The sequence below is a fragment of the Bactrocera dorsalis genome, chromosome 2, assembly GCF_023373825.1.
Source record: "Bactrocera dorsalis isolate Fly_Bdor chromosome 2, ASM2337382v1, whole genome shotgun sequence".
In the NCBI taxonomy this organism is placed as follows: Eukaryota; Metazoa; Arthropoda; class Insecta; order Diptera; family Tephritidae; genus Bactrocera; species Bactrocera dorsalis.
The window spans coordinates 41,437,542-41,453,035 of record NC_064304.1 but is presented as its reverse complement, the minus strand read 5'-3'; the positions used below and the strand labels follow the sequence as shown (position 1 = coordinate 41,453,035).

Below are 15,494 nucleotides of genomic sequence, written 5' to 3'. Positions count from 1 at the left end.
ATCACCATTTTTCGATATCAATCGCCCAATCGCCCATTTGCCAAAATTAAGGCGTCGCGGATAATCAGCTGGGTTTAGTTTTTGTGCCATTTGAATTTTATATGGAAACATCTTCAAATCTTTATGAATTATGCGTCGGAGAGTGGTGCGAGAGATGTCTAATTCCTGAGAGCGGCGATAACTCGATGTCGATGGAGTCTCCTCAATACTGGCTCGTACAGCTTCGATATTTTCATCAGAACGTCTTGTGCGTTGTCTGGATGCATGACTGGCATTACTGAGATTACCGGTGTTCACAAATTTTGCGTATAAAGACTTACACCCCTATCATGCATTTCGATTACGTTCCCGCTCTACGCTCCGCCGGAGTCGAAATTAGGTATCATGCGTTACGATTGGATTGAAAGAAGAAGAGGAAGAGCTATAACTCTTTCGAAATCAGCTGTTTGCTTTGAAATATGTGAAACTGGAACATAACAAAGCAAAAATACACAAATTACTGCTGTTCAAAGAAAATAAATAAAAGTAAAATTTTTATATTGTTATTATTTTTATTAAACGTAACTATGGAATCTTTATCCGCGGCGATATTACTGGTTGAGGAGGAGAGCAGCGCATCTCAGAATGCTGGGATGAGAATTGAAAGAAGAAGATTACGAGATATGTGCGATCCCTTCCAGATGAATGACGGGCTGTAAGTAATTGCACGTGAAAGTAGACATTTTTCTTACAATTTGTTTACTTATTTAGATTCAGAAAAACTTTCGTCTGAATAAGGACGCATGTCCTAGATACGTTTGCGGAAGAAACGACGGCAAGTAAATTTGATGCTACCTCTTTCCAAAAAGCCTGCACATCTTCCTTAGGACGCTGGTGGAAACCGTTGGCTATATCTAGCTTACTCTCCATCGTATCTGCCAATTTTCCATATTGCTCTGGTGTTGTTGTTTTTGACCTGAAAGCATATCAAAAAACATCACTAAAACTGGAAATATCGTGTGTTTTACAACTCTTAAATACAAGTTTTACTTACATTTTTAGAAAATTAAAAAAAAAACACGCAAATAATAAAATTTTCTCAGCAAAATAAAAACACAAAAAGTTCTCCGCCAACAAAATTGCAACTTAGCAAAACGGAGCTACGATCGAAATGCATGATAGGCAGAATTGTAAATTTCGAAGTTGAACTGAACGGGAACGGAACGCATGATACCAAAGTCGCCAAACGGAGAAAATTTCAATCCAAGTCGAAATGCGTGATAGGGGTGTTAATTGTGTTCTTAACTGGAGCACTTTTCACTTTATTTTTTTTGCGAAACGCACGTTGAGTTAACACAATTGAAAAGTTATTTTGAATATAAAGCTGAACAATTTCAGCGCGTTCTTTTGGAGTGTACTGTTCCATGGTATAAATTGTCTTCGAATGACGCTTCTAACGCGGTATGACATTAGCCGATTTGTCAGCGCTGTTAAAAGTTACAGCGTTGCCAGATGGGTCAACTTTAAATGGCCTACCCTGTATGTGAATACATATTATATAAACCGCTGCATCTGCATACTTGTTATGTTATGCGTTGGCAGCTAAAAGTGATTGTTAAAAGTGAAACACTCATTCTTTAAATTGCTATTGCCAGTTTGCAATTAGCAGCATTTATGACGTCTCATCACACCAAGATGCTTTGTTGTTGTTCTTCGCCATTTTCGCAAAGATAATGTCTTCATATTTAGCAGCAGAGTGATTTGACTAAGGCGCTCGTGTCAAAGCTAATTTACTGTTGTTTTTTTTTTTTGGTAAATGTTTGTGGTTATGTGGACCACGTCATCAAATTTAACTCAAATTGTTAAAAATTTTATTTCACTTTCCAATACGTTCCATTGAGTCAATATAAGCCTTTTTAAATAATTATTTTAAAAATCTCTCTATATTTAAAAATCTACTCACAGCGTATTCCCCGAAGTGTGTATTTGTGTTATAGAAAAGGGAAAGGGGCTATTTTGCAGCTTAAGACAAATCATACTACATTTATAGATATTAAAAATTAGATACTTACAACTTTCCAAATATTTTTTAGTTAAAAGTGGAAAATCAATTATTCAAAATCAAATATCTGTGAGGTCTCGTAAATAGATATTCATTATTTTTTCATTAAATTAAAGCTTTTATGGATTCTGTTGACAAAAAACTGGGACAGCCGGTGTTCACAAGCTTCTCTTGCAACAAAATTTTCACCTGCGAAATTAATTATCATAGACTAGAGCATGTAGTAATCACTTGGCTCCAGTTCCGGATGCATAAAAAAATTTCAACCAAGCTCTCAAAGCTGCTGAAAATTTGTGTGGTCTAACGTTACTCTGTTGGAATACAATTCTTCTCACTCTAACTCACTTTTCATCACCAGTAACTATCCGCTTCAGAAACGCATCGATTTTGACGCGGTTCAAGGAGATTGGGAAATGGAAATTCTTCCATGAATTTCTTTTTATACCTAGTCTTGTGTAAATGATTCCAAATATTTTTTGCGCAATATTTAGCTCATGAGCAAACAAAACATAGCTTACATGACTCGGACTTAGCCTTCCAGAGCCTGATGCGTCCTTGACATCTGATAAACCTCAACAGAATCGTCGAAACTAAAATTTTGATTAGTTGGGCAATCAAACCAAAAACTTATTTTCATTTTCAGTCGCCTTAGTTGCGTTTTCACCTTTTTCGAAGGAATAATCTAAAATATGATATAACGTATTTTTCTTTGGTGGTGTTCACCTTTGATACATGCTCAAACAATACTGAGTAAAGCAATCACAAACTGAGAGGTTTTTCTTTCTAGTTCGAAAGCGTGTATTTCTTACGCCAATAGTGTAACTCGATCGTTACTATACTAAAGCCATCTGGTGGACATTTTTTTTAACAAAATCTTATATACATTTTGACAAAAAAGCACCCGGAAATTGTAATTCAATGCCCAGGGCAAATGATATTTCAAAATATTGGAAAATACATACGTTGATTGGTGGAGTTTTATTTAAAACACAAGCCTACAAGTGGTACAAAGCCTTCAAAGGCGGTCGAGAGATCATTAAAGACATGTCTCGTTCTGGACGACCTCCGACCATTTCAACTGATGAAAATATTAAAAAGTAAAGGAAATGGAGCTTGAAACTCCTCAGCTAAGTCTTAAAGGGATGGCAAGAGAGCTTAACATCTCACGCGAGTCCGTTTGAATGATTTTCGTGGTTATTTTGGGTTGAAACTCGTTTTTGCTCAACTCGCCCCGATATTGCTGAATTTTTTTCAAAAAGAATACCGTAAGCAGGTCTCTTTAGACATGCTTGATGGTATGAATTCTGATCCCACATTCATAGAGCGCATTGTAACTGCCAATGAGACATGGGTTTATGAATTTGGCATGCAAACAAGTCAACAATCATCGGAATGGAGGGACACACGAGCCGAAGCCAAAAAAAAACCACGCCAAAGCAGCTCAAAAATCAAGGTGATGTTCATTGTGTTTTTTAATATTTGTGGTTTGCTGCATCATGAATTCGTTCCAGAGGGACAGATGGTCAATAAGGAGTTCAATTTGGCCGTAGTGAGGCGTTTGCGTGACAATTGTGGATGAATAATTCATGCATTTTACACGATGAAAATGCACCATCGCATCGAGCAACGACTGTGACCGAATTGAAGGCCAAAAACGTAATGAATACCAACGATCAATCACCTTATTCACCAGATTTGGCTAAGTGTGATCTTTTTTTTTTGTTCCCCAAACTGAAATTGCCGCTCCATGGAGCGCGTTTTCAGCCGATCAAAGAGATAGAACAAAATTCGTTGAAACAGCTGAACGCCATCCCAAAAACTGCTTATGAAAATTGTTTCGGGGACTGGAAAAACCGTTGGCATAAGTGTATTACATCTGTTAGGGATTACTTTGAAGGCAACAAAATAAATGTTCATGAATAATAAAATATTTTGCGTTTTATTTACAATTTGCGGTACTTTTTTGACACAATGTATGTATAGCAGTAAATTAAAAAACTCACAAGAGTAAATAAAATGTCTACAATTATAGTACAAATTCTTTGAGAATTTTTTTTTTAATGTTTCCCACCACTTGTTATTTGGTTTCGTTTTCTTTGCCTCTGCATGTAAGCGCCAAATCATTAACGAGCGCTAATGATTTTTTAATCAAACTAGATCTAGACTCATCTGTGCTCCATAAATGAAATAATTTAGTGTAATGCATTGAATAATGATTTAATGTGCCACTGTTACTCATTATTTAGTGAATGCATTTGAAGCGCCAACATGAGTGCATGCTCGTTATCGTCGTTGAACAAGTTTGTGTCTTAAGTCTATTGTTTCTATGTTCGTACACTTGTTTGCTGCGTCTTGATTTGTTTTCGGTTTAATATTTTTCCAACTATTTATGTGTAGCTGTGTTACTTATAGCGCTTATTGAGCCTTTAAGGGAAATTAAAAACTAACAACAACAACAAAATTACGGCTTCAAACAACGCTATATATTTAGTTTGGAAATGATTGTTGTTGGCAAAAAGGCAAAGTAGGCATAATTTTAATTTGATAGCCTTGTACAAGCAATTTCGCAAATTATCTTAATCATAAAATTTAGCTTTTTATAGTTTTAATATATTTTTATTGCAATAAGGTTTATTTCCTATAAGTCATTACATTTAATTTCATTATTATTGAAGTAATAGGAAAACGTTTTGAAATATGGAACATTTATTTTAGTCTAAATTAGCACTTGTTCGTTCGGTCGTTAGACCGTTATATTGCAAAGTTTCGTAATGGTAATTTAATCACAGTTACAAAATATACTAGCAGAAAATTACCTCTCTGACATCGTAACGAGTTTTGGTTCAAACTTTTAAAAACTAAGTGCAGCTGAAAATTTTATACTCTCCAATTTGAAAAGATCAACGGCCGGAAAATATTTTTAGATATCGGCCAATTGTTTTCTTAGCAGAGGGACTTATCACCTAATAAAATTTGGCACAGACTGTCAAAAAAACATTGTCACGTATTTTCAGACAAGTCTGTATTAGCTGCTTCAAAATAGGCTGCTGAGCCAATATAAACCATCATGCTTAGGCTAATTTTCATACATAACTTAGTACCCTATAAGGCTCGAACGAGACGGCCTTCAATGCCTTCAGCGAATTTTCGTTTTTCCGGTTTCGGCTGATATTTGGATCGCCATTCGCTGCTTGTTAGACAGTTTTGGCATCATAATCACAAACTAATGTTTCGTTACTAGTAGTGATACGTTTGATGAAGGTAGGTTGTCAAGCATCTCTTTTCTGACCTCTACTTGACGCCGTTTGCGCAAATGATTCAGTTCTCTTGGACCACGCTTCATACACAAAACATTAACTAAAATGGTTTAAGCCGATCTATAAACGATATTTGAAGTTTTTTGCTATCTGCCAACGGGCCCATTTTCCAACACTGTTTCTTTAACTTTTACGAAGTTATCGTCATTAACAGAGGTGGGTAGCTGACGGACAACATTCAGTTCACTGAAAATTTTGTGCCACTTTGTGATAAAGTAGACAACTTAAAATACTTATACAGTATTTCCGGGTCTGTAATAATATTTATGGTTCCGTAACAAACACACACTAATTGGCATATGTATGGACCAATCTGAGTCTAATTTGATATTAATGGTATTGGATATAAGGGAGCTAGAACAAACTTTGACAGTTTTATAACCAAAATGTCTAAAATCACTATGTTGGGTATGCTGGTTCTAACGGCTTTCGGCATTAAGGGGGTATTCTGGTCTAGACGCATTGAGTTTAGGCATTTTTTAAACTAAGATAAAAAAAATTAAAAACATTTTTACTATCCATTTTTTATATGTTTTTTATTGACATTTTAATAATAAGTATAAAAAAAATTGCAAGAAAAAAAAACAAAATTCGTTGAGATACGGGTCGGTGGAGTGGGGGCTTCAAAAAAACGGTGCGTCTTGGTTGACGTGATTTCAACCCTTATAGAGATCTAAAACACAAAAAAACAAAAAGAATCTTCATTAGTGAGGATGTCGTTATCGGGTTGACCATTTTCAAATAAAAAAAATAAATTGGCGTCGATTTAAAAAAAAAAAAAAAATTACCCGATTTTTTCGGCCTTTTCGAATTCTTTAAAAATACTTCAAATCAAAATTTTTGGAAATCCAAGGCAGACACGATAGAGCATTGTACAAAGAAAATATATACCAAATTTCAAAGGAATCGGTTCAGTAGAATTTGAGATATCATGTCAACCACCTCAAAAAAAGTAGTTTCGAGAAAAACACGTTTAAAGTTTAGGAGACAATTCCAGTGAACACGGACGCCACGTCACAAAATTGGCTGTATCTCCGAAAATAAGTCGAATTTTGAAAATTCCTTCCAACGTCATATTTTTGAGAGTCTTAACTTTCTTCTTTTGTTTTCAAAAGTAAACAAAAAAATCAATCGAAAGGTAGACATTCATTTTTGTGAGGCGTTAATTCAATTATTTTGTAGGTTAAGTACTTATTAGAGCGCATGATCGTTCCTTTTAATTACCTTGATCTAACTAGTATGACCGTATTAGTTCTAAAGTTTTGAGCCTCTTACGAAAAATCGCTGAAGTCTTCTAAATTATGAGTTATGATTAATTGAGTGGGGCACCCACTTATTCCCTCCCTCTGTTATGTGGACAATTAACGTTAATTTAATTACATTCTATTTTTATGAATTACGGTTAGCAGTTATTTTATTAATAACGATTTAATTTTTTTCCAGGAAGTCAAAGCCATTGAACTCCAGCTCGAAGAATATGCCACGCAGTGCCTCAAAGACATCTCTGAGTATTTTCTACAGTTACACAGTTTTTTACAAAATGAAGAAGCGCGCATATTAGAAGACTTCCATAACCAATGCGTTGAACCGCAAAAGATTATACGCGATGCATTTTCAAAACTCGGCGAAACTCAAAGCATTTTAAATGTGAGTACATAAAAAGGGTTGAAAGGATCTCTCATATACTTAACAAAATAAAATTATTTCTTTTTCTCCATAGAAAATGCGCACACAATTGGAACAGTATCAGCAAAAGGTACCAACCGATATATATCTACGACAAGTATTTGATATTTACAATACACAACTGGAGGAAATCGATTGTCGCGCACAAATTTCGAAGCTCACCAAAAGTCCTTTCATGTAAGTGAGCTGAGTCGAAGCTAAAATAAAGGGTTTATCCAAAAATTTTAATGAATTTAATACACCGCTTTTAACCTAATCCTATTTTATTTGCAGTTTTGAGGTTAAACAAGATTTGCGTAAAGACTTTTCACAATGCTATGCCTATCAATACGTTGATCCAAAGATTACCGTTCGTTTGCAACCCATATATGGCGATATGAAGCATTCCTTTTCCGATCGCAAATCCGATTCGTCCGATCAGATGGATGTGGACTGCTACATCGAGAAGCACAAACGCAAGAATAACGAACGTAATAAGAAGAAAAAACAAGAAAAACTGCGCTATGACGGCAATGAAGACGCTTCGAATAGCAGAACTTCAGATGTTGAATCTCAAGGTCATTTACTGCGCGATAAAGAGCTGGTGCGCATCAGCTATGTAAAATCACCCGAACATTTCTACGTGCAAACAAAGAATGCAATTCACCAAATACGCGAACTCTCAAATAAATATGTGAACTTCATGCAAACCGACATAATTCCCAAAGTCATCACTGAGGGTCAATACTACATGGCATATCATAACGATGATAAGCAATGGTATCGTGGAATGGTCAAAAAAATCTTAACAAACGATCTGTATAAAGTATTTTTAGTCGATATTGGCATGCAGATAGAGGTACCAAAAGGACGGTGCGTTTAAGTTTTTTGCTATTTTTGTTTTTTATGTGAGAGACTTTAACATCTTCTTTGAAAATCCTTTTCTTATAGATTCTGCGAAATTGATAGTAAATCTCTTAACATTCCCTTTGCGGCTATACGTTGTGCCATACATGACATAATTCCCGTTGGAAAGTCATGGAACGAAGAAGCCACTAATCTGTTGGTTGAAATTACAAACAATCACTTCGTGCGCGTCAGCATTGTCGAACGTATCAAGGAGAATATGCTTTCGGTAGATTTGATTACAACTTCAGGTGAAGAAGCGATTTCGGTTCGGGAATCTTTTTTATACACGGGCCTGGCGCGGGAGATGTCAGGTGCATCAAATATGCCATCGCCTCTTAAGGTAACAAACACTTAAAAATAGACTGTCTTATTGTGCTTATTATGGCGCTGCATTAGAAGCGTTCTTCTCGTAGTAAAGAAATCAGTTAACGCGCTTTACATGCAAAAAGCTAGAGCTTTGAAATACTCATCAATTTATGTTAGGTTAGATGCCTGATTTTCAAGATAAAAGCCGCAATAAAATTTTGATAGTTGAAACAACGGTCTTTTATGAAGCGATGAACTCCGAAGTTAGTATTAAACAAGAAAAAACGTTAACTGTGGTTACATCAAACCAGTAATACCCCTCACAAATAAAAGTTTCCATACCAAAATTAAATTTAGATCGGTCAGTTTGTATGGCAGCTTTTGAATATGGTGGTCCGATCTAAAAAATGTAATCGAAGATTATAGGGTTGCTTTGAACTATAGCCCATGTCAAATTTCATGAAGATATATTGTGAAATAAAAAAGTTCTCCATACAAGAACTTGACCTTGATCCTTCACTTTGTATGACAGCTATATTGTATAGTAGTCCGATCTGAAAAATTAGTTCGGTGATTGTAGCGTTGCTTTGGATGTTCTTGTAACAGCGGAGTTCTGCCAAGTTCACAGTCTTTGGCCGCGTATAAAATCCGGGTCCGTTCCGGCTACGTAGATCCGACTGTTGTGGGAACAGATATTTTATAGGGTCTCCGACGTTTCGTACTGAGTGTTAAAAATTTCGTGGCGAACATAAGGGATATAAAAATCAGCAACGAAGCGCCTTGAGATTTTAGTTAAGGCGGCTTCTGCATAGACCTTAAATAATATCCAATTTAGCTTGCACAAATATCGAGTCTAAGGCTAATATTGCTGCTCTGCTTTAGAGTGAACGCTCACCGCTCTGAAGGCGGCTGCTCTTCGGGTCAATACATCTACTGCGAATTCGAAGACGAGTTACCTATACTTGAAAGTCACTTCAGTGGTCTGTTAGCCTCAAATTAGAGTTGATGGAAATACTTTTATTTTACCTTCTTTATGAACTTCGATTCACCCATAAAACTAGTGAGCCCCTTCTCTAGAGCAAAAATATCCAGTAGTAGGTTCCATTCTCTTCTATAGTGACTTCACCATCCGTCATTCAACAGAAATCTCTTGGATTAACTTTCATGACGCAGTGGTTAAAATTATCAGAGATTCAACCGGACTTATGGAGGTTATTAGAATGCTCCTACCTGAGATCATACATGTACAAAGAAACCAATGAGAGCTGCTTTTGAAACATGTTATTGCTGCTTAGTGAATGTGACTTCTCCGAAGGAGTCTTGAGCAGACCGGAAAGCAGACCCATATAGTTAGTTAAGCTGTGTTGAATAGTATGGCAAACTCAATTTAAGCAAATCAGAGTATATAGGAGTTATACATATATCTACATTTTTACATATATTAAAGATTAAATAATGAATTTTCTTCTAGAAAATATCTCCCATGGCGCGTACCAATCAAAGGCTACCAAAATATTCGTTTCATAATGGAGATATGTTGATCGTGAAAGTGACAAATATAGAAAGTCCGCATATGTTCTATGTCATGAAGGTAACTGAAACATTCTCAAAGATTATCAGTGCATACAAATTTGTAAGAAGTAAAATTAAAACGTATTGATATTCCAGCTCGACGCTATTGAGATGGCGCAGAGATTGAAATCCGATTTAAACTTCCAATACAATCAGCCGAATGAGACATTGCAACCAGTTTTCTTAGCATTAGCACAAATGTGCTGTGCTGTGCGCATCGAGGATATATGGCATCGAGCACGGGTTGAGGAAATACATGGTGGGGGTATGTAAACCCTTTTTTTACACCAATTTGCCTTATAATAATTACGTACTTTTATTTTGGTAGGAAAAATAAGTGTGCACCTTGTGGACGAGGGCTCACAACACGAAGTCAATTGGCGTCAAATTTTTCCACTCATAAATAAATTCCGCGCCCAAAAAGAGTTCACCATTAAATGTGCTTTAGCAGACATTGAACCGCTGCAAGAGAATAGCTATGCTTGGACGTCCGAAGCCATACGCGAATTTAGCCAATTGGCTGCCAATCCTACACTACAAATGACCATATTATCCACAAATGAAGCTACAATACGAGTGACGTTGCATGTCTGCAAAAAGCATATGGATATAAATATTGGAGCTATGCTCGTTAACTATGGCCACTGTGTGGCGACTGGCGAGAGCTCTCAAGTGGTAGAAGTCTACAAAACGCCAAAGAAACGCGTAAGCTTGCCGACTAATACATTAACAGATGCCACGCAATTCAGTCAAGGCAATACCAATGTCAAGGGCAAAGATGTACCAATGCAGGACGTTAAAGAAACTGTCAATACTGCAGGAGTAGCGACGAAAAGTGACAAACCTGTCAAGGTGCTTAAACGCACGCCGGTCAAAGTTGTACATGTGGTGGATCCTGGCGAGTTTTATATACAAATTGCCAGTCTCACAACAGGCATTGCCAAATTTCACAATCAACTACAGCAAGCACAAAACGAAGATCAATCGAACACATCAAGTTTCTCGTTATGTTCACAAAGCACAAACAATTGGTTTGTTGGTAATCACTGCCTGGTCAATACTAAATATAAAAGTGACCTTACCAAGCAGACGCAGGCTACACAGACGTCCAGCCCCAGTGAATGGTATCGCGCTATTATAATCGCAATAAAAGCCGACATCGAAGCTGATTTGTATACGGTATTCCTACGCGATATTGGCGCTACCATTTCAGACATTACCAGTGCACAACTCCGGGTTATAGATCATCAATGGGATCGTGTAACAAATGCCGTACATCGCTGTCACTTGGCTTGTATTGAGCCAACTGGCGGCACAACTGCTTGGTCACATTCCGCCATCGATTGCTTCAAGCACACCGTCGGCTCTTTTGAGTCGCTTTCAGCCACTTTACAAGGCAAACGTTTGCCAGGTTCCAATTCATTACCCATTGTGCTTTGGGGTACAATCACTGAAACTGAGGATCCGTTAGCGCCTTGTATAACCAAGCATTCGATAATCAATCGTATATTAGTGAAAGCCGGTCTCGCATATTCCGTACAACGTTTAGATGTAACAGAACAGCTGGATAAATTGTTGGAAATGGAGTTTGCCGAGGGTGAGATTACTATGGAGGAGTGGAATAACAACTTTATGAGCAATGCCGCACTGAAAGGTGAGTAATGGTGAAACATAAGTAAAGCGTACGCACAGGTCACTCTTAGCGAATAATCCAATTTAACAAATCTACTACTACTACTCTATGAAAACTGCTACTAAAATTGGCTACTGATTATAATAAATTGAATTTTTAATCATAGTTTTTGGTGTGCGTGTATAGTTATTACTATCATTTTGTCTTACGATAGACATAATGTGAAATTCGGTTCAATAGTCCTTAGCAGTTGTATTACAAGTTTAAGATTAAAAAATGGCTGGACTTTAAATATTTTCTGTAAAAATATCTTTTGTGTGTTGATTTCCGGAAAGCATTAATTTTTTGTTTCCATTTGAAGAAAAGTGCTGTAGAGTGCCATCGAATGTTTGTCGAGGCATATAGTGTTTATGCTCTACCAGAAGCAACACGCAAAAGATGTTTTAAACGGTTCAGAGTTAATGATTTTGACTTGAGAAATGAAGACATGGAAGGCCACAAGTTCGAAGACGCCGAACTGCAAGCAATATTGGATAAACATGATACTTTGAGTCAAAAGAAAATGGCAGTCATGTTAAATGTTGCACAATAAACAATTTCTGACCGTTTGAAATCTATGCGAAAGATCCTGGGTGCCACATTAATTGAATCAAAGACAAATGAAAAACCGAAAAGGTTGTGAAATTTTGCTTCAAATATACAAAAGAAAATCAGTTTTGCATCGCGATGAAAAATGGATCAATTTTAACCATGCAGATTGAAAAATAACCAGAAGTTAGTATCTGATTGGTTTGCTTCTAAATACGAACATTTCTATTGGCATGGTATTTCCGAATTGCCAGAAAGATGGTCAACATGTGTAAAAAGCAATGGTCAATATTTTGAATAAATTTTTTTATTTTCCATACAAAATTATAAAATATTATATTTTACCAAAAAACGCTCATTTCATATATAAATGATCCTCAGTTTTTGAGATATCGATCTGAAAATTTGCACACATGCCTTTCTCACAAAGAACCTCCTCAATTGTCGAAACCGTCGATGTCGGGCAACTATAGCAAATAGTTGCTATAAAAACTGACCGATCAAACTTAAGTCCTTGCGTGGAAAACTTTTTATTTGGCAAGGTATCTTCACGAAATTCAGCATTAGTTATTATCAAAGACATTGCTATATTTTCCGAACAGCATATACGAGTAGTTGCCATAACAACTGACCAATCATACCCAAGTGCTTGTATGGAAAACTTTTCGATTTAATAAGATAAGAGACTGTAGGTCTCTGAACATATTATTCAAATCGGACCAATTGAGCAAATATGTAATTGGCAACTAACCGAAAATACCTAAATCAGTAGCAATTCTCAATGCAATATACTGCTGTAGTAAACTCCCCTCAGTTCCCTCACAAAATAGGGATGTAAACATTTCAACAATTAATTTTTCAATAATCAATACTCTCATATCATAACCATATTTTACAATCATAAATTATTGGTTATATTATGCTCTTCATTCCAGAAATTGATCACCCTGGGAATGCTTTCAAGGCCTTCGACTCTGACAATTCCATGAAAACTGACGATCATGATACCAATGTTATACCTGAAATAGACTTCACCTTGGACCTCGTAGTGGATAGTCAGGCCTGCGGCGAGCCTACAGTTTTCACTTCTAAAGCACCAGAGGCTTGGCTGCAGTCGAAACCAATTAATAAGTCAATTTTCGTCGCCATACCGACCTATGTGGATTACGAAGCTATTGTCTATTTACATGATGCTTATGATAAGGATCTGTTAAAACATTTACGAGAGATAATTATGAAAACTTATGGGGAATATGAAATGCCGACAACTTCCATACCCGTATATACACCGGGCCAGGCGTGCTTAGTGCGCTATCATGTGGACAAACGTCTTTACCGTGGTATCGTACAGAAAAAGAAAAAAGATGATTTTATCGTACAATTCATCGACTATGGTAATGTGGAGTCGGTAAAATTGCATGACTTACTACCATTTGCGCCATTCCCGAAGTTACCACGCATAGCAAACAAATATCGCATAGAGGGGATACGTGCCAAATCCACGGATGGCGTCTACACGACAGATGTACTCGATATAATACACGTTACAGTTGTTGAAAAGCTGGTTTCCATACGTGTGGCATCTGCAGAACTACAAAATCCGATTAAGGCATGCAGTATGCGTCTAGGTAATATGGATGTTGCAGAGTATCTCATCAGCGGTGGACATGTTGAACGAGATATTTTGCGCTCCGATCGGTCTCATAAGAAAAATAAGAAAAATACGAGAGATAAATTCAAACCGAGTTATAGAGACTTAAAAGCTATGGCTGATATCGAATCGACTACAGATAACAATGATGAACTTACAAATGAGGACAAAGCATTACCCGTCATCGAAGCAGATAAAATGGTGAGTTCACCTATACAAATTATCTAAATAAGCAATAATATATACATATAGGTATATACATATTTCATAAAATATATTATGCATAAGAATTTAGGGTGAGTAAATATAGACAGTTGTATACAATACTCTATAGCAAACAAGTATGGAAGGGCTAAGCTGGCTAATATATATGATATAAATCCCACCAACACGCTAAAAATTAGGTAAAAAGTCGAAAGCAACTAAATCGGGTTGAAAGTCTGCAGTAAATTCGAAAATCCCTATATAGGGTATTTTCGAGATAGGGGAAGGTCTGAACTGACTGCATAAACTTTTGACATTACTAAAGTACTTATGTATACCCGAAAACATGTTTCCACGCAGTTTTATGAAGATAACTCACGATTGACATATTCGGCACAAAGTCTGCTGAATAACGGAAATCATTATATGGAGTTGGGGTAATTCGCGAACTTATCTATTTTATAGATTTCAGTATTTTAAGAAGTATTCCATTTTTTGTTCCCTATTAAATGCATATGACATTTAGCTTAATTTTTAAAATCGTTAGCGTCATAGTTCGGACTAAGTAATCGCTCTTAGTTGACTTCAAAAGTTAGCAGTCTAGGCTAGTTGGATGCATACCGGGGTGTCTGTTATTTCCCAAGTTGGTTGTTGGTTGTTGGCAGTTTTTGTCAGGATCCAACAAAACAAGTTTTTATTTTCATTATTTTATTATTATTATTTTTTTTTTCAACAAATAAGTATATATCAATAACAAATTGACTTAAGCAATCATACAAGTGATTTATACATTTTGTGTTGCTCATACGGCATGGTGTACGAAATATTGTAGAACATTTGATGCATCATTTTAACTGCGTATAACTTTTAAAGAAATTTTATTATGGAAAAAATTATTTTATAAAGCAAAAAATTGTGTATTAGAAAAAAATTGTTCAAAGTTGAAGAATTATTTGCTATGGAGCAAACAAATTTAATTCAAAAGATCAAAAAATGCAATATAAAATACCCATATGGAAATGGCATGAAGAATAACTTGCGACATGCAAATAATCAATAAATCATTCATAGAGAGGCAATCACTATCAAAAGAAGAGGCAAGTTGTTCCTCTAGATATCAAAGAAGATGAAAATATTAATCCTTCACATTCCTTCCCAGTTTCACATTTATTTATACTTTTATTTTTTCCTCTTTTAATACAGTTCCAATTCAAACACTTTAAATCCGACTTTTTTGAACTAAATGAGGACAACAAAAGCGATGAAGATGCCGACAACGACGATGACAACGACGATACAGTCAATGATTGCCTCGATCAACTGATATACAATTTGGACAAAGGCGACAACCACTCGGATAGTGATGACAGTCCTAATGATGAATTAAATAATGCGCTCTCACCATTGCAGGCAGCGCAAGCAGCACAATTAGCATTGCAACAGCATCAAAAACCAACCCAACACTCTTTCACGCCGCCCTGTAAGAAACGCATGTTCGACTCCAATGAGTACAAGCAGTTGCATAAGCAAATGTTGCTGGAGAATTTGTATGGCAGCGAGAATTTCATGAAAAATGAATTGGCCGCGATGCAAAGTGATAACGATGTC

At 36.3% G+C, this 15,494-nt stretch overlaps 1 protein-coding gene and 1 long non-coding RNA gene across 2 annotated transcripts in view; both read left to right on the top strand.

The window, feature by feature from the left end:
- LOC105221907 (RING finger protein 17) overlaps positions 1-15,494 on the top strand; it is a gene marked incomplete at its 3' end in the record, with an annotated part of 207,404 nt that extends 191,910 nt beyond the window's left edge. Inside the window, 9 exon segments of the mRNA XM_049447797.1 lie at positions 6,802-7,005; positions 7,079-7,221; positions 7,318-7,896; positions 7,975-8,272; positions 9,710-9,829; positions 9,907-10,075; positions 10,139-11,464; positions 12,967-13,883; positions 15,090-15,494. Coding sequence (XP_049303754.1) covers positions 6,802-7,005; positions 7,079-7,221; positions 7,318-7,896; positions 7,975-8,272; positions 9,710-9,829; positions 9,907-10,075; positions 10,139-11,464; positions 12,967-13,883; positions 15,090-15,494 — 4,161 coding nt within the window.
- LOC125776285 (uncharacterized) lies at positions 314-1,253 on the top strand. The gene is made up of 2 exons (XR_007421601.1): positions 314-694; positions 751-1,253. It is a non-coding gene; the product is annotated as an uncharacterized LOC125776285 (long non-coding RNA).